General features: G+C 40.3%; 1 protein-coding gene across 1 annotated transcript in view; it reads right to left on the bottom strand.

The window, feature by feature from the left end:
* Nucleotides 1-25,333, bottom strand: part of LOC122408030 (uncharacterized) — a 151,702-nt gene that overhangs the window by 107,559 nt on the left and 18,810 nt on the right. Inside the window, exon 2 of the mRNA XM_043414561.1 lies at nucleotides 19,830-19,862. Within this exon, the coding sequence (XP_043270496.1) occupies nucleotides 19,830-19,862 (33 nt within the window). The remainder of the gene's footprint in view (nucleotides 1-19,829; nucleotides 19,863-25,333) is intronic.

Below are 25,333 nucleotides of genomic sequence, written 5' to 3'. Positions count from 1 at the left end.
TAAGGTTGCTGCTAAATCTTATTAGAAAAGCTGGGAATGAGAGACGAACCTCGTATGCTAATGCATTGAGTAACGTCAGCAATGCCACCTCATAGATACTGAATGATTACTATTCATTTGGATGTACAATACGAAAATTTTCAAATGTGTGCATAATAATATTAATTATTATTCAGAAAATACCTTTATTTTAATCACTTAAGTTTCATAAAAAATTTATATTCGGTTATTGAAAATTGCGTTGAAATAAAAACAAAGTTTGGCAACCTTGCGTAATTTCTTCGTACTCAGCTGTTGGGTTGGATGCAGTGAGCCCTATGCCTCTGTGTACGCGTTACTTGTTTCCTCCGGCGTTTTTGGAGGTTATTATGTCAACGATTGCCCGTCAAGGAATTGCTCCCGTTGGTGTCGCAGTTGCAACGTTGCCGCATTTCTACACCGCAGTCTCAGTTAACCCGCTATGATCGTGACGCAGTCACATATTTTCGGTGATTTCTCGTCATTTAAGTCGGTAAACTATCTGCTATTTTGAGTAAAATCATTTTATATGTCGTCCTGATCCGAACTGCGTAGTTTCTAAAATAAATTTCTTCATTGATAAGAGTGATATAAGAAAAAAAAAAGTGTGAAGGTAACGACTTCGTCCCATTCAACCGATGCAGTCAAATGACATTTTTACTGAACTTCGACATTGAATTTCTCCAAAATGAGTTCCGTAAGCTCAGTTTTCTTGAAACAGAACATTCAGGAGAAATTCATCAAAAAATAGAAACATTTTTATAGACATTTATTCCCCTCAAAAATTTGTAGGAACAACCTTAATTGTTCTCGTTGAAGTTCGAATAAAAAGTACGTGAGAAAACATTAATTTCCCCGGAAAAAATGAAAGACGCAGATACATCTGGAGCCCGAAAGTATCTCGAGATACAAAGGAATGTCTGGAAATGCGAACGGTAGTTTATTTTCGAGGAAGAAACATATTTGGTATTTTTCTATACATCAGCTTGTATGTATATATGCGTTTATGTTACTTTTTTTAATACAATATTCCCCAGGCTCGGACAAATTAACATGAGCCCATGCCGCTCTATTAACAAAGGACGATACAAATTAGATTAAATCGCCGGAGGGGTCGGCATCGAGGCCCGTATAAAGCAGACGAATGATGATACAACTTGATTAATTGACGAACGTCATGCAACGCTTAAACGGCGTTCGTCTAGCAAATGAGACGTGGCTGCGGCCTTTGAGGCTCGATCACTCATACGAACGAGTCAAACTTTTATATGTACTCCTCCATGTACTTAAGTGTACTTGAATTATACTAAAATCTACTCAACTGTAGTGAACGTACGCTTTATAAAAGCAGTGAAAAGTTATTTCGGGCAAGAGCTCAATTGGCAGCTTGATTAATCGTAATGTATAAGAGCTTTGTAAACAAATGCCACCTGTTTCACATGAGCTAACGGTTCATACTACAATTCGTTAAACCTTCATCCCTTTATCAAAGTTTTGTACAATTTTTTTCAATTATTACACACTCTTGGCAATTAATACTGACGTTTTTCAAGTTCCTCGAACTATTCGCCACGCCAACGATCTTGGACGAGGGTTTTATTGGATCGATATAGAGATTCGAAATTTCACTAAAATCTGTGACAATTAAGACAATCTTGAAACTCCACCAATCTCGGTTTTTGATCTAAGAAAATCCATCAAAAGAATTTTTCATTTTCTCTTATTTCTTGTATGATAATTCAATTTAATTGGCTGGAATTCGAAGATGGTTTTTGTCACATTCTGAATTATTTTCCAGCATCTCTCGTAGATGCTCCATCGCAATCTGTATTGAGAATGACGAGAAAATGTTTCAATGTTCGATACAGAATTTAGGAAGATGCATGGGCACACCGAGAAGAAAATTTGTCCATCGAACAAAATCTCATCCAGTCGGCTGAGAGTCTGATGGATGCGGTCATTTTTTGTTTTTGAAAAGCGTACAATTTACGAAAAAGAGGAGGGAAATGGAACGCGCCGTACCCGCGCTCGACTAACCAGCAGCTTCTTCGATGAACGTATTTTTGTTTCTTAACGCTTGTTCGAATCGATGACAGTTCGCAATTACAAGAAGATCGATACTGTGTCATAAAATTGTCATACGATCGATCGCGCAATGAGGAGGAGAAGAAGATCAAGGGACGTATCTGCCACCCACGTTAAAGAAAAGCCGGATCGGCAGTGGTCAACCTTCCTCCCTTTTTTCAAGTGGCGGACATAAATCTTGAGCCAGGCCATTCAACGCTATCATTACGTGGCTCCTCGCTCTGACTAGAGAACCGACGCCGAAAATTTAATAAATTCCTGGTAGTAGTAGAAACGACTCCTGAACCTTGATCACCGGGAGTTCCTGTTGTTTATTATATCCAGGGTGTCCTTAAAATCAAGGTCAAGATTTATAGGGTAAGTAGATTGCGAAATTCTAGAGCTAAAAGTCCTCGGGCACTTCCTTCTTCGTCGTAGGATTAAAGAGATATCACTATATTTGTACGAGGGCCAATTAGCCGAGTTGTATAAAAAGAGTGTGGAGTGGGGGGAGCGACCCGCCCCTCGCAGTTCAGTGGCGCAGCCACGCCCTACTCCCTCTTTTGCTGGTCGTTGACGCAGTCGATTGGTTCGTATACTGTTTAATTGATAACTCATTAACGCTTGATCGAAATGAAAAATGGCCAAGGACTTTTCTCTTTGAAATTTCAGGATCTAAAAGACCTTGGAACTTCAGGACTTTTGGAACAACCCTTGAGCTGTGAGTGAACTTCTTCGTGGTAATTGTAAAAAAAAATGTACATGCGTCATTTTAATTATCATGCACTTTTGTACTGAAGTAACGTTGGAAAAAGACAAGAGAAATACATTTGATTTTCGGTGAAGATAAATCGAATATTTTCAGGGCAAATAATTAATGCTGAATATACGAGAGCGAAGGACGGAGGAAGTAAAAAATCGGATGGTGTATATATACGCGAATCACGGTCTCGAAACACACATAATCGTCGAGCCGACGTCACCGGTTTAACAATATGAAATGCCCGAGCGCCTGTAGTAGTGCGCCGATCTTCGAAAGCCCCCGCAGTCTGACCAATATTTAATTACAGATAATTACCGGTTATAATGCACGCAGCCCAACAAGCATCGGTGGCCTGCCGTTTAATTGATCGGCTTTGCGCCTGATTTGTGTGTCTTTCGCTCGCGCGGCCAACTTTGAGAGGCTCACGATGCCCGCAAGGACGCATTCTTATTTTTTTTTCTTTTCGTACTTTGGTCACCGTATTTATAATTCTTCTTTTAGACGATCCATGATCAATTTATTGTCGAGTAATGAACATTGCGTGCAACTTTCAATCGTCACTCGTGACAGATGCGTTGCTATTTTTACGATTGTTTACAATATTATTCGACTTTCAATTAAAATAACAATCGTTTCATTGGGCGATACAGAATTTTTTTTTTATTTTAACTTTTCCAGTATTAACTATAAGCTGCTATTAGTATAGCATTGAATAGTTGATTTAGCCAATATTATTCTAATTTAGAGAGCACATCCAGTGATTTGAACTGCTCTATTTATAACACAGAAATGACGGAAAATTATTTTTTTCATATCCTTTAAAGCTAAAATTTCGATAAATGAAAAAGTGAAAAAAAAACTCTGTACGTATTGCATTATTTTAAGGATTTATTAAAACGTACATCGTGGCTTTTGGACACGTTCCGATCGTTGTTTTGTAATCAATTCGGAGATTCATCCGGCGATTTTTTTCCATCTTTCGATCGCACTCGCTCGCTGAGCTCTCGTCATTTCTTCTGGTTAAACTTAACGTTACAACACGAATTCCCGGTTACTTTGAACTGGCTTCCCCTTCCTATACTCTCTTCGGTGCATCGGTTTCGTTCCCGCCAGAATCGACGCCGAACCCAAGATGCAGATCATCGACACGAAATACTATTAATAGTCGTTTGCCGGATCAGTGGTTCGGGTAATCGAGTTCCGAGGCTCCTCGCAGACTCCGAAACCGCAGCACGCTTCCGACAATAATTGAAAAATGTCGTTAAATTATCTGCTCTTTTTCTTTTCAGCTTTCACCCTTTGTTCATTCCGTTTCACATTACCATTCAAGACTCTACATACATGCCACGAAAATTATTTTCTTTTTTCATTACAAAAAAATTTACACTCACTTCATTCACTGCGATAACAAATTCAATCCGGTTCAGAATCATTTCTGATAAAAATGCACCGCTTTTCCAAATACTCGCCTATTGACTCATCAATAATGAACAATTTGATCTCTTAATTAAAATGGGCATAAAAGTTGCCATTTCTTGTTTGTTAAAATAAACCACTTTCGGTTCAAGAAAACTTATGATTTCTGAAAGCCAATAGGAATTTGATGAGGATTCAGTAATTAGGAGGAAAAGTATTATGATAATTGATTCGTCGAAGAAAAATTGTCTCCGCAAATAAACAAACGTCTTTACTTCGTTTGTTCCTTTTTTTCTTTTATATCTAATATTCATCCAAATATCCGAACTAGTCAAAGGCAATGTGACCATCTTCACTGTCAACACCAATCGATATTACTACTCAATTCAAAGAATGAACCATTGATCAAACAACAAGTTTTTGTTGTTTTTGTTTTTGTTGTTTGCAGGAAGAGTAAAGTCATCGATAAATATTGAATGAATTAGATATAAATTCATCAAAATTCAACTCCATTAGAATGCGAATTTGACACTTCATTGCATCTAGAAAAACCGAGAAAATAACAAAAAGTAAGCAAACTCGGTGATCTTGAATCGATAAAGGTTAAAGGTTAAAGTCAGGCAAGCGAAATAGAAGCCATTATATCTGGAATTGTAAAAGTTAGTCCGAAGAAAGGTAAACGTGTCGTGGAAGGATCAAGTAATGAACTAAGTCAGGCTCTGTAAAAAGTTGACCCAAGCACATTTGGAAGATCATGCAGCATCTTAAGAGAGTCCATTCGTTTAAAATACAGATGTGGAAAATGAGGGAATTGTTGAAATGATAAATGATGAAAGGTAAAGGAAGTTAACGATTCTTAATCAGGATCGAGGGCAGACTAGAATGCGGGTGACTGAAGTGAAAACCATTTTAGGATTTTCTATTCGAAGAGCAGTCTGGATAGTTGAACGTGTTGAAGATTACTGGGTAGGTGAGCTCGACGGTTATTTCATTGAGGAGAAGTCTCTCGGTGGGTCTTTAATGCAGCAGCAGGTAGCTGTACGTTGGTGCGGAGGAACGACGGTAACGGTAATCGTGCATCGAGTCCACGGTAGAAAGAATTGACGAAAAAACGTTGGACGGAAAAGGTAAAAAGGTGTATATAGTCTGGAATGGAGAAGACCAATCCGTCTTGGACAATGTTCAACACTGACATGCTTGAATCACAGTGTCATTGTTCGCTTGATTGCTTCTGGCTGTCAAAGCAGCGACAACATACGGTAGAACCTGTGCACCGAGGTCTTTCGTGAGCGATTAGCTCTGCGCGAACAGTGACCACCCAACACAGAGACGAAACCGAGCGTTTTTCCTAACGCTACGCTATTTCAAAACGAACGAACGTGCGACGTTTTAAGTTGGAAAAACACTGGATATGCTGCGGTAAATGTATCCGAAAACGTTTAATTTTTCATCTTTGTGTGCACTTTAAATTTGACGTTAATCATTCTGAGCGGATTTCAGAAGTGCAAGAATTCCCTTGGGAACGGTTTCCTTAAATGTTTGTGACAAATATTCAATTTGTCGTTTGTCCAATCCACCGGAATTCTCTAAATGCTTGACTTGGAAAGCGAATTAGTTATTTCCCAGTAAAACCGACTTTCATCGAATCACAGCGGTGGGAAGCCGGAAGAACCCTTTAAATAACGAGAGGGAACAAAAAAGTCGTAAAGGTAGAAATGGGAGAGAAAAGCCCTCTGATTTGATGTCCAGTGGCGTTTATGTCGAGAATGATAATAATTAAATCGGGAGAGAAGAGAAAATCGGGAAGCCTTGAGTAGGGCCACTTTCATCTTAAAAGCACCATGGAAGCTAAATTAAGGTAAGACACGAAAAAAACTAACTTCAATAACATTATTTAGTGGCTCTGTTAAATTTTTAGTGGAGACGAGAAGTACATGAAATTTTCATGAGCGGTACAAAAATCGATAATCGATGTTTATAGGAACGAGATATTATTATTCAATCGTAATGATACTCCCGGCAATATTTGCCTTTCATTTTATATGAGAAGGAAGGGAATGCTTGGAAACAGAGAGGATGATTGTTATGCCGCAAAAATGTCGCGGTCCACAAAAGAAACGTCAGATGCTGAAGGATCCGCACACTTCACAATACGCGCATATATTTATTCTGAGGTTGAAGGGGGCTGCTGCTGCTGCTGCGGTTTTAAAACTTCGGGGTATCTAGAGCGGCGGCGGCGGCGGCGGCGGAAAGAGTTTAAAGTTGTATGGTAGCTTGATGGGAAGCAGTGGGACTCGCTCGTCGGCGACGCCACTGTGTCCACCTCTGCATCGTCATCATCCATCGAGCGGGGCTACAAAGACAACGCCGCCCGTCCGATGAGAACGAGAGGGACGGCTCGGGGGGACTGAGAGGAACAGGGTGGCGAACTGAAAAAGTGGCTATGCTAAATAATAGGGCTGTGTCGCTGCTGTGGCGGCTGAGACTCCTCTGTCGCTTCTCCTCTTCTCCTTCTCTCTTTCTCTCTCTCTCTCTCGTCTTCTTGCATAGTTCATTCATGATTCCGGATTCAGTATTCCCTTAACGGATGAGCAAAGGAGCCTCTTCACTCAATGCCTACGGCCAGCATCGGTTATCAATATGTGTTTGTTGGGAGTCGAGGCCTCGCGAGTTACGATTCTCTCGTGTCCAGTACTCAAGCGTCTTAAACTTTGCTCATCATTATTTACGCCTGCTCGTGCGTCCGATTCCCTGGTCCCTTGATAACTCGACACCTGCTCGCTGCTCGCTCGATTTGTCCTAATTCATTTCGTTATTTTGAAGGATCATTTGGCCGCTTGGTTCCTGTCGAGCGAAGAGGTCATGAGGACAGCTGATTGGAAACCGTACGCAAGAATTGGGGGAAAAATAACGATGGAGACTTCGAAATAATTGCAGAATCGAAGCTCTAGAAGTCGAATGAAGCAAACGAAGGATGCGGAAAAGCGCCATGAGTGTCACATGGATCATGGGCAGTGTATCGAAATAAAGAAAACCAATATTCGAATGAGAAAAAAGAAGAAACGGGAGGCAAAAAATGAAGGAAGAATCGACGAGCGAAGGTAGAGTTTTTTGCGCTCTCCCAAATCAACCTTTCTTTCCCTTTTCGGTAGAACCTTGTCTTTCCGCCGAAGAACGCTCGTCCAGAGACAGGCATGGCCCCTGCGAATATATGAAATGCGTCGTCGTCCATATCGAGTATGAGTGAGAAGCTTCCGCAGCAATCTCGGAGATAAAGACAGAGTGAGAATGCCAGAAAGATTTTTCTACGTTTTCTTAATGGGAGAGACTTCACTGAAGGATGCCATTAGCTTGTGGCACCCTGGATCGTGGACTCGTTCCCATCCCTCTGGCGGAAGAGCGAGAAAAGCACTCTTCATCGAGTTGATTCTGTAGTCTCATAAGTCCAAAAGATTCACACCAGCAGGTAGCGGAAAAGGCCTATTCGAGTTTTCTCGAAATGGAGCGCGTTTACAATTTCAGATTCGCGTTCGCAAGACTCGCACTTGAAGAATTCGTTCATCCGGATAAGGTCGATAAAGTCGTCCAATTTCCATTGATCCAAGGACGAAACAAGTGCCTTAAGCTTATTTCTACGTGGCTTATTTATTTGCCGTGTCAATCAAGGCTCGCTACTACGCCCCGCGAGCGTCAGCGACGTTTATTCTCGCGAGTTTATCCGTCGCCTCCGTTACGGAGGGTCAGTAGACTAATTGTTTTTTCATTGCTGTCTAATGAAGGGAAGGTTTGAATCGATCCGTGAAAATGTACCAGGAAAAAATCGGTCCTCGAGGATGGGAGGTGAATCAACATCGACGCAGGCCACTTTTCCGGGGCTTGCTCAATCGGTAACACTCTTGAAATCGATCCTAGTGTCGCTCCCATATAGAAAGAGCAAAAGAATCTTGGAAGGTATCTTTCTCGAAGGGCATTGGACTTGGAAGCAGAGAGAGAATCCCTCTCGTCCCGGGGTACCTGTTTGTCGCTAGGACGACACCGGCGTTAACTTTTTTTCTGGTTCCGCGGACGTGATGCGTTGAGGCCCCATCAGACGTGTTTCAGATGCCGGACAGCCGGAGTTCTCCGAAGCGTCTCTTCAGGGCGAACCAAAGAATGAGCAAAGAAGATGAGAAGAAGAAGAAGGGATCGCGCAGCGCGAGAGAGCCAGCAGCAAGTGCGGCACAAGTCTCGCACACAGGTACACTCCTGCGCGGTATAAATCCATGGGAGTGTGCACCTTCCAACGTTTAGTGACTCTCGTTACTCTCCTCAACGATAATCCTCCCTTCCTCAGCTATTCCTTGCTCTCCTCTCTCTCTCTCTCTCTGCGCCAGACACACATACACACACACATAGACCGATCGCGATCTTCCATTGAAAACGTCGTAATCTAATCGTCTCGTCGGAAGAGCAGCAAAGGAAAAAATCCACCACTGCGAGCGATATATAAAAAGAGTATGAACTCGATTCATACAAAACATACGCGTCATCAAAGTTATCGCTAATCAAACTATACTTGATTCTGGAAGGATAAACTTCTTCGGCGTTAGGAGCCCGTTATCGTTTTCCGGGAAACTCTTAGCACCGCTAATGTCGCCGTGTGCACTTTCTGCGTATTAAATAAACTACATTTACTCTTCTGACGAACACTTTTTATCACGATTCCTATTTTTTTATCGAGTTATGGAAAATGCCGCTGGGATTTAAATGAATTTGCTATGAATTACGTGTGATAATGCTAGACCCTCGTAAATATGTGTGTTGCTATCTGATAGCATTATCAGTAACTTCCTTCCCGCAGTTTCTCAGTTCTTATTAAAAAACATTGTGATTACAAGCTGCGAGGTGAAACATAAAATTCGACGCGAAGCTATATACGAATAATCCGAGGTCCGGACTCACTTTTCCTTGGACAATTTAATGGAGATTTTAATTATGAACGACGTTTGTCTCGAACGGAGTCACGAAGGTGCGAATCGTCGTGGGAATTCAATGATAATCGTGCCTTTTTGTTACAAAACGACCATCGCACTGTTCCGACCCTCGGACTGCTCACCAATGCTTAATTGCTCTTCATAGACTCACAATGAATCAGTGTGACATAAAAGATCATCGAAAATATATAAAAATCACGTATCAAGAGCGCCTCACCGAGGCCGGAATGCATTTTCATCGCTATAAAGATGGAGCGTGCTCGAAACAAGGGCAAAGTTTCCGCTTACGATCACCTGGCAAGGTTCCTTGCCCAGGGCCCGTTCGCCCCTATGCAATTTTCGACCACTTCAAAAAAAGCATCATCCTCGAGATAATTATTATTATTATTAGCCCAAGTAGCTTCCAAGACTATTAATTACTGGGTTGGTGCTCAAAATAGGAATTCGGATACGGAAAATTCATAATTTATTGTTAAAATCAATGTTGGCTTCGGTCAGACTCAATTTAATCGTGTAATTTATTTCCAGGTTTATTCAAATCGTTTGAACTTTTCAAATGAATATTTTTTCTTTATTGCACATTCTTCCAACGATTATAATTGTTTCTGTATTTGAGCCTTGAAGAAGAGCAATTCACAACTTTGTCCACCGAATATCAAATGACCGGAGCTTCTCGTGGAGCTCCAAGAGCGTCGATCGTTATCTTGGCCCGATTCAGTGATGGGGGTCTCTCCTCGGAGCGTTCCTCGAAGAATTAGTCGGAAGGTGTGTTTGGATACAGTTGTCAAATTGGTCCAACTATAAACGTATATCACCATATCGGAGGTGTTGAAAGAAGACATCAAAGAAAAGGGGGAATCGGCTGATACGAGTTTATGATTCATATCGAACCGACACACGAGTCACAACACTTTCAACGCGAGGCTTCTTCCGTTCTTGAAATTCGGAGGAAAAAATTCGATAAGAAAAAAAAGAGAAAGCAGCGTCTCCGTAACTTCATTGATCCGTTTCATCGCGACAAAGTCAAAAAACCATGAAAAAATAAAAGAGTCATTGATGCTAGCGCAGTGCAGTAATATTATTTTTCGAATCAGAAGAATAGCGAATGCTCACCCAATGGCAATGGATGTGCAGGTGTGAACGAACGCCACTTCCTCTAATTTCGTTAGGAATACGTCGTGAATGCAAAGTGATCGGCAAGGCCGTCATTTCAGAGTGAGCAAAATGGGAGAGGGAGATTGATTGATTGATTGAGTTTATTAGGCCACGGAGAACATTCCATTGGGCCAATTATGTAAATACATAGAAGACAGTAAAAAGTCTTAAAATAGTAGATCAAATAAAACAGTGATGGTATAAAAACATTAAAGTAGAAAAGACAGTAAATATAAATATAAAATATAATAATATTAATAATAATAATAATAATAATATAATATGATAAATATAATAAGATAAAAGTAAAATAAAATAAAATAAAATAGAACAACAAAATATAAAGTAATATAATAATAAAATAATAATAATGGAAGTAAGTAATTAGGTAATATACAAGAAAAGAAGTTTAGAAACATAATTTGGAATACTCAAGATAGCAGAAAAAACAATAATAAAAGAATGATGATAATGTTAGGTACAGTAGCAATTAAGGGTAGTAATAATAGCTTAAGACTAGTATACAATATAAGACACGCAGTAAGGGTTATAACTAAGACAGATACAATGATAACGCATGGGTTTATCACTCCCAAAAGGGGGAAAAGCAGTATCAGAGGAAGCCAGCAAAACGTGAGAAAAAGGAAACAAAATCATCAGTCAACAGAAGCTAGTAAATCAAAGAACAGAGTTGCGAGAGGATAAGTAAAATTTCATAAGCTTAGCTCCAAAGAGTAAAAAATAATTTAACATTTAAAGTTAAGTTAAAATAATGGAAGTTTTAAGTAAATAATTAAGTTTCTGGACTGAGTAGAAGTATTTCAGAGAGTCCCTTCAAGTTCAAAAAGGTAGGAAAAAAGTTGAGATTTGAAGGAAGAGAGAGAAGGAGCTGAAGTGATGCATACGGGAAGCGAGTGCCAAAAATAAATGGAAGCAAGTGGGAAAGAATTTCGATAGGTAGAAGTACGATGAGAAGGGACAACAAAAGTATCAGGGATTCGATTTCTGGTTGGTCTGGAGGAGGGGAGAGGACGAGAGAAAAGCTCACATAGGTATTGGGGGGCATTTCCACGAAGGATACTGAAGGTAGAGATAGCGAGAAAGTAAAGCCTTCTCGAACGAACCGACAGCCAGCCCAAGCGCCTACGATAGGGAGTTATATGTTCATCGCGACGGAGGTCAAATATGAATCTGATTGCCGCATTGATGAGCTTTTCAAGTTTGTTATTAAGCTCTGAAGTAAGATCATTATAAACAAGGGAACAGTAATCGATAATTGGAAATATGAGAGTTTTGACAGTGGCAATTTTTACAGGAAGGAGTAAGGCCCGCTTGTGGTAGCTCAGTTTATACAGAGCAAAGTTGACTTTGCGAGAAATCTCTCGAATGTGGCCATGCCAGGACAAATTTGCCGACATAGTAACACCCAGATTCTTAGCCTCAGTGACATAGGGAAGCTGAGCACCATTGATCACGATAGGTGGAAGAGAATTCAGATTTAGCTGACTAATATAGGCGTTGCTTCCTAGGATGAGAATTTTGCTCTTAGAAAGATTGAGTTTGATACCGTTACGATCGGCAAAATCAGCAATAGATTTGACATCCATTGAGACTCTCTCAATTCCGAGAGCAAGGTCGGATGGAAAACAAGAAAGGTAGATCTGTGTGTCATCAGCATAGATCATGTGCTGGCAGTAGCGTAGCTCAGTCGAGATGTCGTTCATGAATAAGGAAAATAAGAGAGGGCCAAGCACAGATCCCTGCGGGACACCAGAGGAGGTGTGAATAAACGAAGAGCAATTGTTGTTATCATCTCTCACGGCCTGAGATCTCCCAGTTAAATAAGAGAAAAACCAGAGAATAGCATCCACAGAGAATCCAAGAGTTCGTAGTTTAATAAGCAGATTAATGTGAGGAACAGTATCAAAAGCTTTGGAAAAATCAAACAAGACAAGGAGCGTGAGTCGTCTGGTGTCAACTGCCCTACGAACATCCGAACAGATGCGTAGAAGAGCGGTTTGAGTAGAAAACCCCTTGCGATACCCAGATTGACGGTTGTCAAGAATAGAGTGAGAGTGGAGAAATGCATTAATTTGAGACGAAGCAATCTTTTCAAGGAGTTTGGAGAGTTCAGACAAGTTGGCTATTGGACGACAATCAGATTCAGAAAGAGGAGGATTTATTTTGAGGAGTGGACGAATAAATGCACGCTTCCAGGAAGAAGGGAAATAGGAGGAGGAGAAGGAGTTATTGAATACAGTAGCGAGGAGCGAAGAGTATTTCGGAATAATCTTGTGCAGAAAGAAAAGGGAAATTCCGTCCGGACCTTCTGTGAGAGAGGTGTGAGAGGGGGGGAGCAGGGAATTGATATCAGCAGCTGAGATTAGAGTGAAGCGAAATTCGAAGGGAGGAGGAGGCAGGGCAGAAAGACGATTAAGGAGCAAAGTCAAATCACAGGGTGGAGAGGCATTGGAGATGTTAGCAAAAAATGAGTTGAGCTGATTCGGAGAGAAATAGGAAAAAGGGGTGGTGGGAGACGATCGCACCAACCCCAAGGTGGAAAGCTCTTTCCAGAGAGTGGAGGAGTTTGAAGAATGTGCAAGTCTACGGAGATAATATTCATTTTTAGCCAGTCTCACGTCAGACGCCAGCTTGTCCCGATACTGCCTATAAATAGCCATTGCTAGAATTGAACCTTTTCGTTTAGCACGTTTATATAAAATAGAGCGATACTTTAAGCGAGATTTCAGAGCAATTGTAATCCATGGGGCAGGATTTTTGCGACTGAGGAAAGTGCAGAAAGGTGCATGTGTGTCGAGAGAGTAGGAAAAGGCTTGATTTAGAGAGAGTACTTGATAATCAATTTCAGGAGGAGTTGCAGTCGAAGAGAGGGAGGGCAATAGGGAATCAATGTGAGACGAAAAAGTATTTAGGAAAAGCTCAGAATTCAAATGTTTAATTGAGCGGCGCGTGACATAACGTGAAGATATTGCAGGCGCCGGAAAAGCGTAGATGAGAGTGAGAAGATCATGTCCCGCGATAAAAGGGGAGTCAGATTTCGAAAAATTTTTTGCTTTAGTGACATCATCGACAATAAAAACATCAAGAGTTGAGTCGGAGGATAACGTGTGATGTGTTGGACCAGAATCTAATAGATTAAGCGAGAGGGAATTGACGAGGTTTCGCAGAAATGTCGCTTCAAAGTTTGTAGAGCGGAGATTACAATTCAGATCGCCACAAATTATAAGATTTTCGTATGAGTATGAAAAACGAGAGAAAACATTTGAAAAATTATTGAAAAGATGACCTTTAGGTCGTCTATACATACAGGAGAAAAATAAAGAGTCTCCGGCCGATGTACGCAGATCAAGCATGAGAAACTCCGGATCATTAATGTCAGAACTATCCGACTTAGCCAGTATCTTAACTCTAAGAGAGTCGTGGACGTAACAGGCGACCCCACCCCCTCTCTTCAGGGATCTGTCATTTCTAAACAGTGAGTAATTAGCAAGTTTCAATAGATCATCGGAAATCAGTGGATGGAGCCAAGACTCACAGATAGCTATGACATGACAGGACGAGTCTATGAAATTCGATCTGACGTCATCAATGTGACCTAATAATGAATTAGAGTTGAAACAACAAATCTTAATGAGCGAGGGGGAGGCGTCATTCAGAGAGAGATTAGAATAAGCCAGCTGCTTAGGCTTCACTGGTAGTCAATTCAGTTTAGCCAAGTCCAAATCTGATTGAAGAGAGATGACCGGAGAACCACTTGATCTGCGGACATTTACAGAATGCGACGTGGCCCAGACTGCTTCAAATTTGAGATCTTTGCTCTTAGATTTAACGAGACGCAGTAAATTATAAATATTGGACGGTAGACATTCACTGATAAAAAGCTTATTGCTGAGATTAACACCAAAGACATCTTTAACAGTCAGATTCTTAAGAATGCGTTTTTTCGAAACAACATGATTACGAACGAGCAACGATTTAAAGGTGATCACGAAAGAAAGACGAGTCGTTGACGAATGAGATTGGGATTGGGGCACGGGGCGATCCCCAATATTTTGTTGGGTTTTCTTCACTAGGGGTCGGATTTCAAAAATGTCACTCATATGCTCAGAAATATTGAGGGCAGTAAACACTTTGGAGATGAGAATACGAGGGGAATCAGAGAGCGCTGCCGGGATTCCAGAAATGATAACTTCGAAAAGAGATTTGTCGTTTGTGAGGTGATTGGAGCCAGAAGATCCAGTGGTTTGATGTAGTAGAAGCTCCTTGTTTTGTTCCTTAAGCCGGGCGCATTCAGCCTTCACCTCGGATAGATCAGTCTCAAGCACAGAGACTTTGTTTACAAGAGCTTCATGAGAAGTAGAGAGATTTGAAAAATCTGCTCGTAGAGAGAGAAAGAGACGAAGATAGAAAGAGAGGAAAAGAGAAACACCTTTTCTTGGTCGGTCCGAAGAACCCGGTCATATCGAGTTGGCAGGTAGTCATAGAAGTGAGACGGAGTTGCTGTTGAGTTTGAGAGAAGAAGCGAGCAAGTGGCTCATCATTCAACAACCGAGAATAAGATGAAGAAGGGAGGATACGAAGATGAAAGAAGATGAAGCGTGGAGAAGCAGAGGAGGAAGAAGAAGAAGAAGAAGAAGAAGACGAAGCGGGAGCGGGAACGCGATCTAAAAGCCGAGGATATAGAGTGAAAGAGATAGGGAAAAAGAGGTAAGACAATGTAGGTGAAGCCGAGGAAAGGGTCGAGGGGATAGTAAGGCCCCGGGCGAGGTCACCCACCCCCGCCCTCTTGGGCCCCGCGCCCCACATCCTGATTACCCGCCGCCGGGGGCGGGACACACTGTAATGAGCATCGAAGAGGTGCTCAACTTCGACACGCCGCAAATGTACCCTGGCTATTTATCGTAACGCGAAGACAACCGACGTCGGACTCCGATCCGGCAACGCGCAACTAAATTTACCTCAGCGCTCTTTTCTCCTAAGAAAATAAATATTCTTTCTTATCTTTATTTCATTTTCTTCATTCGCTGATAACGAGACCTGTTGTTTTCTCACGCGAATCGCGTCCTAAGAAAAACAAAGATGCTCAAAACGTCTTCGTTTGCTCGGACTACTCCCGCAATGACCCTTTTTGCTTTTCCTTACTGCTCTTCTCTCCTCTTTTTTCTCTATTTTTACCATTACACCAAGATGGAGAAATGACTTTGTTCCAACTGCCGGATTATTCTACCGACAAACTGACATCTTGTGACAATTGACGTGACTCGATTCCTTAAGAAAAAAAAAACAAACAAAAACGTTGCGTTAAAAAATCTTTCGACAGATTTGTTTCAATAAAAGTATTTTTCTTCGTTCCATTTGGCGCGATAATCCGAAATTCGAGTACAGTGATTCCCCGCCCGGAAACGTATATAATGATGTGTCGAAGGATCGGTGTTGAAGAGCTAAGTCCCGCTGCGACAGTAGAAAGGGTTCTGACAGCGAAGTAGAGGGAGCAATAGATAAGGGGAGCTTTCGAGGTACAGTAAGGTTGGTGGTTTTGGAGCACGGTACAAGGAGCAGAGGGTAGAAGAGTGCGGGGATTTAAGGAGGGAGTGGGAAAGCTGGAAGGGATTCTAACACAGGGAATACGAAAGTAGGTTGTTGGATGTCGTCATGAAGACACACCGGATGATGGAACGATGTTATTTTAAGTTTTCCGCTGGGGGTTACGTCTGCTTCTTGCCCCTAATCGGCTGTCAGAGGGACTTTGGACGAGATCGGCCACCCCTGCACCGTTTGATACCCCCGTACATGAAAAACAGGACTAGAGAAGGAGGAACGATCGAGCCAGCATGTGCCTACCAACAAGCCAATCTTGTATTCACCGGCTCCCTCCCTCTCTCTCGCTCTTCTTATCCGGGCGAAAAACAACCCCCTGCAGACATGGAAAAGCGTCTACGAGACGAGGAGAACATCGGACACGGATGGAAGAATGAGAAAGATAAGAAACGAACTGGTTGCCCCCTTTACACAACATGATTCGCGGCCTCAACCCCAATAGAATTTCATACACTCCTCGACAGAGGGTGAGGGTGGATTCAAAACGTTTTACTCTCTAAAACTCATAACCTGCGGAAACCTGTTGATCCTCGACACTTCAAAGCACCAAGCACGCATATAATACCATCGCGTTTTATGTATATCCCCCCATGACCCTTCCAAATCTTCACTAACCCGTCGTCTAACAGACTTCTTCTTTCGAGGCTCACCCTACGTCGGCCTGGGACCACACTCCGTGCAATAATATATTTGACAGTCATTCCCGAACAAATTAACAGCCAGATATTAACTCTCGATCATCCAGCCTATCTCAGGCTCATTAATTATATAATATTGATCAGAATGATCCCCGTTTTTTTCTACTCACGACCCATACGTGCCGAGTTGTTTCTAATGTTTCTCGCTCTCCGTTCGATTTTTCTGAGTCGAGAAGCTTACATTTTATTCTAGTCCAAAAAGTACATCGTTCCTATCAAAATAAATGACATTTAGTTTCAACTACGAGCAGATCAATTGTTGTTAAATATGCTGGGGATAGATTCGAATATTCATTTATCTTGATTGATGAAGAATATTCATGGTTCTTGCATCGGAAAAAATTCAAGCTAATTTTATAGGAAGATTGAAACCAAAAGTCACAATAAATAGTTGATTATTTGGAATAAATTGTAGATTCACGACAACGAGTAAACTTTTGAATTATACATCCAACAAGTTCTCACAAAATCGACGTATGAACTTCAACTGAAATTTTGTCAGACGACTAACAGGAGCATACGTATTAATCGTGGCTTGATCTTTTTGCATGAGTAAATCGCCAACTAATACAATAATTAATTGAATCTGACACGATTACCTCATATGTGATCAAAATTAATGCGAGAAATTGTTTCACCATGAAATATCCACTTACATTCAAACCAATGATAAACAAATTGATCTTAAAATCAACGGTTGGATCGGGGTTGATGTCGTGATCTTATTTCGTCAAGATTTTTTAATGCAATAAAAATTAAGCAACAAAACAAAAGAAGCATCAAACCATATTTCACTTATTTCTAGTTTCTTATTTTTTTAGTTAAGAATAAACTATGAACATGTTACACTAGATAATAACTGTCGAATATATATAATAGACAACGTGAACATTTAAACATTTTGAACAATTGTTGTCATCGAGTCACGAAAATGATCGTGTTTTTGCAAAAAATTTTCGTGTTTTCAGTTCACATTACTGGATCAACTTACTCGTCGGAAAGGTATTGAAATTTTCCTTTTCCCTGTTCATCTCATGAGTATTTTATATCCAAAACGGTAAATTTGTGGAAACTGCACGATTTCTTACGCGCAATAAAATCGCAAATGGTGGGAGTATTTGGAGCGAAAAGTTGCGAGTGAGCTTGAAAAATCTTGGATCGTACACGTGACGGAGTTTTCGTCCCCTGCTTTCTGGAGGGCACCGATTCACATTTTCCCCTCCATGTTAACCGCTCGTTTACAATAGCCATGATTCCACGCAATTTCTTTCCGAGTCCGCACTTGTTGCGCATTCCTCGAATTTATGAGAGATTCCTCAAACGAAGATTTATTCATTAAATTTATTCACCAACACGATTTCCCATTTGGTTTCGTAAAATTTGTTGTTTTCCTCAAAAATTATCGTTCCAATATTCCTACAGTTGTGTTTAGTTTTTGTCCGAATTTCTCGGCGAATATTTTCACGAATTGTTTCAGAATTATTTCGGTGAATGTTTTTTGCCGCTGCTCGTTTTTTTTTATCAATTTTCGTCGTCCAACTGTTGAACTTGGTCATCGCGCGCACCAGGGAAGCGCCTATGGGGCAGCGTACGCGGAGAGGGTTATTACGTGACATTAGCTACGGCTTCTGGTCTCTCTGTGTTTCGCCGCCCTGACGGCCAATCATAATTGCGAGTGACCAAATACAGCGCCAAACTGCATAACGTTGCATTATACGACGTTGTCATTCAGACGACGGGAACCTTCTCTCTCTTTCTCTCTCTCTTTTAGTCTCTCACAAATATCAGATCGAAAGAAATGAAAAATACGATCGCCGGATGCGTCCCAATTTTTTTTCCTGATCCACGACCATCGGGACATTTCGTACACATTCGTACCAATGGAAAATACAATGCAGCGATTCTATTTATGAAAAATAACAAAGAATGATGTTGGCATTGGCGAGATTAATAAGAAGCAAAACTTGAGTTTTCGACTGCACGCAACTTCGGGCCAATACAAACGAACAATAAAAAAATGAGACGCTTTCGTCAGAATTTCTTCACTGATGGCAGCATTATTTGTAACGTTGAATATTACGATTTTTTGTCGTCCAAAAAACAAACGATCATTTGAGTACTTGTACAGTCATTGTACTGTAATGTTGTTTCAAAAACTCCAATAATTTGACGTTTAAGAATGATCGATCGTTCGAGTGTCCTTGTAATTCATGAATTCGTATGTCGAATTACAACGATACGAATTTTTGTAACCGCACAATTTATAATGGGTTTCCACGCTCGAGTACGATTTACGAGAAAATGAAGGAAAAAAAGAGACGCCCGAAACACTGCCAAGGTAATGAGACGAACACAAACGAATGTTTGTCTCGTCGTGTTGGCGTGACTCTCCGTGAACATTTTGTAAGAAACGACGTGAATTTTGGTTATTCGAGCAAGCAGAGTGGAGCAAACGAATCAATGACCGTTCTCGATTTCAAGGTGATGCGATGGTTCCCTTGGCCGAAACGAAACTTCATAGAAGGACTGTAGGATCGTAAATAAGGAAGGACAGCGCATAAGGAAACAAAAGACACCGACATTTTTTGCCATCAGCATCGGGCCACAACCGACGAAGCCTCCGCTAGTTTCTGCGCGCTCTGCGCTCAACGGACTTCGAGATAGTCTTTGCCTCGATTTTTCGACGGGTCAGCCTCTACTCTACGGTGAGTAGCGTTTCAAGGATGTGGCAGAATATTTCGTAACTCACTTGAAAATAATCTTTTTGATATCAGACTCGAGTGATTGGACCAAAATTACTCGGACTTTTTCGAAAAGTCCGGAAAAACCATTGCCATAGGATAGTCTAATTTTTGGGCTCAATATTTCTCTTTGATTAAAACTCTTTCGGTTTCGATAAAGTGAAAAAGAAAACGAAAAAAAAACCGCTTGTTTTAGAAGTAAAACTAAATTCACGACTCAAATTTCGATAAGAAACATTTGTAATCCATGTACCCGAAAATGTTTGTTCCCTGCTTCGCAAGTCACTCGCGTTAGCGATGTTATTTTTCAACTCACACGATAAAATAAATGAATAAGATACGAGTTTGAATAAACGCACGAGCATGCTCTTGTGTAACTCACCATATGTACGTTCTGCCACGGTCTCACTCGAATCTGAAACACAATAGATTCAATAATAAATATCGTATTAAAACACGAGTAACCTCATTACTAGTTATGAACGTTGCCTACATTTATTCATCCTTCCAAATGCAACTGGCAGCCGCTACTTTCACTTCTTTCTACGACACAAACATGCACACATACATAAACGTTAAGGCTCAACGAGAAATTTCACTAACCGCCAGATTAACTTTCGCATCACCGTGAATAAATGAGATATTAATGAGTTTTTTTTTCAGATTTTATCGGAGGACGACTTGTATGTCAAAGTATTCCATTAATCACAGCAACCAATTGAATACTTGATGCAATATTAAAGATATTCTTATTAGAATCACACTTTTACCAGCTGCTTAATTATTATGCTTATTATGCTTTGCACAGTATTTGTGCATCCCATTAAAATCTTTCCTACTGGGATCCTCAAAAAAAATAATCACTCGCGAGTAAAGAAAAAATCGAAAAATGAATTCGCGCTTTGAAATTTCGAGATTTGTTTTGGACGTCGCTGAGAGTCTTTGCACGATTATTTCTTCAAAGTTTTTTCGTTCGACCAATCGTTCTTCAGTATTCGAAAAAGACTTTCTCAAAATACGAAGAGTCGTATATTTCTTTTCGTCTTCCTTAAGAATTGGCAACGAAGTTATTCCTACAAGAAACCGAATGGAAAAAGTTCACTTTCTCACAAACGGAATATGGATATGAGGGAAAAAATATGAGAAACCAACGCTCAGCTTTCTTGTTCGGAGGGTTTTTTGTGCAATATGTAAATGACTGTGGTTGTTGCAGTTATAATGTGCAGGAATAATGGAGAGAGGGCTTGATTTTAATGTAGTACCTCGAAAGCATGAATTCACATGTCCGTTAACTGAGAACGATGGTGAATATAGTCAGACCACCGGTGCTTAGTAATGTCTCACTCAGGAAGCTATCGAATAGAAGCAGCGAGGAAGCGATACAAGCACGCGAAGGTATTGGGTCGTTGAGTGTCATAAACGTTCGTGGAAGCCAACGATGGACGCACTGCATGCTAATGCCTCGATTAGAAATTCACGATATTGATTTCATCCTCCCCCTCCCCCCTCCCCCTCCCCTCTCCCTCGTTCTCCACTGGAGAAGAATTGCTTTGACAGTTGGTAAAAACCATTCCGCGTACGATTCCTTTCACATTCACGCATAATACTACTGTTTTTATTGATTTACCTTCGTGTACTGATTCTGGGAAGATTATTCTTCGCGGATGGAAATCCGACGTCATTTCGCGAGCCTAATTGACAAGCGTTTTTATGTCGTCCAGGTTGTTGATACTTTCGACGGAATTCTCATTCCAAAAGTCCTGATATTCGTTACATTTATGACTTTACAAACAAGAAAAATTCATTTGGCTCCAGCAATTTTTTATTATCAACTTTTTTATATATTCCGCTACGGATAATTGTTTACACAATTATCTAGACTTTGTGTTTCGTTAAACGACACTGCGTATGAGTTTTTGGATAAACGAAATCGGTCAGAATCGTTGGAACGTGACGATCAGAAAACATTTTTTTTGCAAATATTTTCAAATAAAAACGAAATAAAAAACATGTCAAAAACAATTCAATTATTCTTTACCTTTTGCTAAGAAGAGAATTGATAAGAAGTAAAAGTGGTTAAGTGAATGGTACAATTTCCAGGCCCACACGGAGAAAACGGATTCGTTTCGTATAGTGACGAACATACAATTTTCAATCAAGTATTTAAGCACTGATTGCAAACAGCATAGTATTTTTTGAATTTTGCAATTTTTCTTCCCTTGAATTCTAAACAGCTTCATGTCGATAGCAAAAAGTGATGCACGTGAGATATTTCGTTTTGTTTTCGTGTGTCATTCATCATGTCAGATTAGCACTTACTGATAAGTGGAAATGTATCGTAAATCACAAATTTTGACTGTCAGCATAGTAAATTCTATGATAAATACACGAATATACACCGAATACGTGTGACATTTTACCATACGCATAGTTTTTTTTCAGGGTTGCCCGAGCATACTTTACAATATAAACATTTGAAGTGACTGAAAACATTTTTTACTGTGCTTATAGAGAAAAATACTCTCGAGTTTTTTGAATAAAAGGTAAAAAAGTATGAGTATTGGTCTTTTTACTGTGGTGGATAAACAATTGTTGTTACTGCTCTTCGAATTAATGCTGCAATTCAGTACGTATGTACTGTCCCCGAGATACTATATTCTTAGTACTTTGCTCTAGAATTTTCGGCCTCTTTTTCGCGGTGCACTTTTCGTGTTGGGTTTGAAAAATGATGAATGAAAAACGAATTGGGATGCGTTCGATCGTTTTGTTTCATTGATTCCTCGATCGCGTTTGAATTTGCATTACTTATGCGCGGGTCGTCTGAGTTATAACAGTAAAAATGAGATTCTCGTCTATTCAAATATTTTTCAACGAATTCATCGTAACCACGCGACGAATCGTAATGTAAGTGATGCCACCAAGTTGGAGAAACGTGAATGGAGGCCAGCGATAGATAATAAATATTAAACGACTTTCAACCTGCTATTGTTGTACAACACACATCGCCGCTTTGCATACGGTTTAGCTTTGTTTTCTCTTTTCATCGTACACAGTACACAGAGGGTTGACGTAATTGCAGCTTTATATGCCTTAATGCTACAGTAGCCATATTTGTTTAAGATTAAAACGATAAAACTAATCAAATTGGTTCAGTCACCCGTTGTAATTAATTTCTATGTGTTCCCGTCTGAATAAAAAATCTTGTGAGACGTGAGCAAATATTTTTTCGGTAAATAATCTAGCGACTCATTTTTCACTGAATACAAACACGATTCAGTGTGTTTTCGAGTTTTCTGTGACTCATACGTGTACATTGGGAAACGAAAAATGTAAAAATTCCTACCTCCACGCCCAAAATATCGTCTAACGATTATCAAGCATCGCGATTTAAGCTGCGACATTAGTTGAGCCGTCAAATTCTGAGGAGAAAAGTCTTCAGTCATTTTTATCCCGGCTGCACCGTTCTCGAGATATCTCCAGATTCGCACGAGCCAATCCGCGAAGCTCCGATAAGAAGTGGGCGAGGCCTGCGTCACGAGATAACGTTCCCGGTTTTCATTGGCTCCCACTATAATTAATCAATATCTGACGAACGGTCCATCGGACAGAAAAATGCTTGAGGACTTTTCTTTCCAGAATTTCAAAACCTATTACTGGATTAGTCCCAAAAACGCTGTCCAATTGATACGCAAATAATGGTACCGTTGGTACGACCTCAATTGAATAATCCATTGACTCGAAGTCCACGTTCACACGGCCAAAGACACATTTTTCAGTGTTTGTATTCGTTGAAGCGGTAAATCAAGTTTTTAATACAAAAACCATCGAATTAACAGACCCATTGTCATTCCATGATTAATCTTCACAGACTCGCTGCAACTGTGAACAGGCCAATTTTCTACTTTGAACACACCAACACTGAATTATACTCGAGTGGAAAGGAAATGGTAGTGCATCGTACGTCATAGCTTCGTTCACCATCGTCTAGGAAGAAGAAGAAGACTCGCGTGCTTGGAGTACTGCCCTCGAGCAACAGGCGCTAACTACCTCGCAGGCGAGAGTGTTCGGCGGCATTGTGTGTGACGCACAGACAACGCGCCGTCAATAGGCCACGTTGTATCGATTTATCGGTTGTCACGAGAGCCGGTTTAGCTCCCAGCACTCCAGGCTCAATTCGTAGCTATAAACTCTGTCAGATTTAACTATACGAATAACCTACGGAATTACCATTCGAAAATGCTAATCACAAATATAAAGAACAATTATATTGTCCTTTTTCAGATTCAACGGACACGTTGTTGATGCACGAGCACAAAAGAGAACGTTCGTTTGGACGAGAAAGAAAATTCTTTTCTACTTTTGTTTAAACGTTACAAACTTTTCCTTCGTCGACTCAGAGTTTCTCGAATGCTCAAAAAACCTTTTGTGCAAGTGTAAAAAAAATGAACGTAGTTCGGACATCGAGATAAATATTTTTCATTGATGACTCGATTGCAAAATTGTTTAATAGTTCTTTTAGATTATTATTACTGAAAATCAGTTTTCCCGAAGCTTTCCCGAATACGTCACTAATATTCGTAGCAAAATTCATCAGTAGCGAAGTGTATCTTCAGCCCGAAAATCATTAGATCGCAAAGTACGAATATTTCGATTGTGAGAGGAGCTAAAAAGCATGGACCACGTGTTTAGAGCATCACTTCCAGCCCACTGTTGCTTTTATTTACGGACTCTCTCGAGACCCTATATTAAATTTGCATTTACGAGAGCATAAAGATTAGTGTCTTATCCGTGACGATGGGAGGTGTCGGTTGCAGGGACTTCTCTCCTTTTTGTTGCACAGCTAAACACATTAATTCTCGTTTCTAATTTTTTCATGAACTCTGCTTAATTACAGTGCTAATTCTTAAATTGTTACAGTTCATTATACAAACTAGGCCGTCCGAATAAGCAGTAGTTTGCGAAAAATTATTGTCCTTCTCTACGATACGGATGAGCAGAATTCTTCTCGCGATGATATAGCAAACAAAATGGAGCATCGTGTTGAGTTTTTGAGAAAAGCCTATTCACAATTAAAATGACTAAATAATCGAAAGTCACGTTAGAGCCGAAGGCTCTTTAATTCCACGAATAAATTCATTCCAATATCAAATCTAAATCCACGTTGAACAATGCGAAACGAAATTTCGTCACTGGGCCTGTTTTTACAACCAAATTCTATGATCGTTTGTCGGTAGAGTTAATTACTCAGTTATAACCGCTAATCACGAGTGTAGAAGGAGGAAAATAAAACCGCACGGAATAGTTGGCAGTGAAGGTATACAACTCATCCGAGTTGCTTAGCAATGCGCGCTGGTATAAAGTAAGGAAGAAGGAGGCAAAAAATTAAAGATACGACATTACGAAGGAGGGAACGAGATTGACTCTGGCCTGTCTCAAGGTCAGATTCTTTTTAATTTGCCTATACAATGTTTTTCTTTCGACCTCGCTCGTAACGTTGTCAGCGAGCACCTGACAAAAAATCTAAATTAGTTGGATTGAGTTACGTGGATCGAGACTGGACTAAAGTTAATGTCGTACGTTTTATACATTGGGAGAATCGTGTACACGTATTTTAAGCGGAATTTCAATTGTGAACATTCAAGACATTATCGTGCAAGGGAATTATGTTATTTTGCATGAAACATTAACTTAAATGGAATTTTTAAGAAAATTTGATGAACGTTAAAAATGAAAAGTGCCACAATAAGTTCTGACCAAAAATTTGAGAATCGTGCTTGAGTTTGTTCGCAGTTCAAATTTACTGTTGCTGCAATTTTCATCATGAATTTTTCTAAATTCACTAAAAAAATGAAAAAAGGCCGCATGATCGTCGTTCGTAGCGAGCAA

The sequence above is a fragment of the Venturia canescens genome, chromosome 3 (assembly GCF_019457755.1).
Source record: "Venturia canescens isolate UGA chromosome 3, ASM1945775v1, whole genome shotgun sequence".
Taxonomy (NCBI): Eukaryota; Metazoa; Arthropoda; class Insecta; order Hymenoptera; family Ichneumonidae; genus Venturia; species Venturia canescens.
The sequence above is the reverse complement of the archived record's forward strand: the minus strand, read 5'-3'. Positions and strand labels throughout refer to the sequence as shown.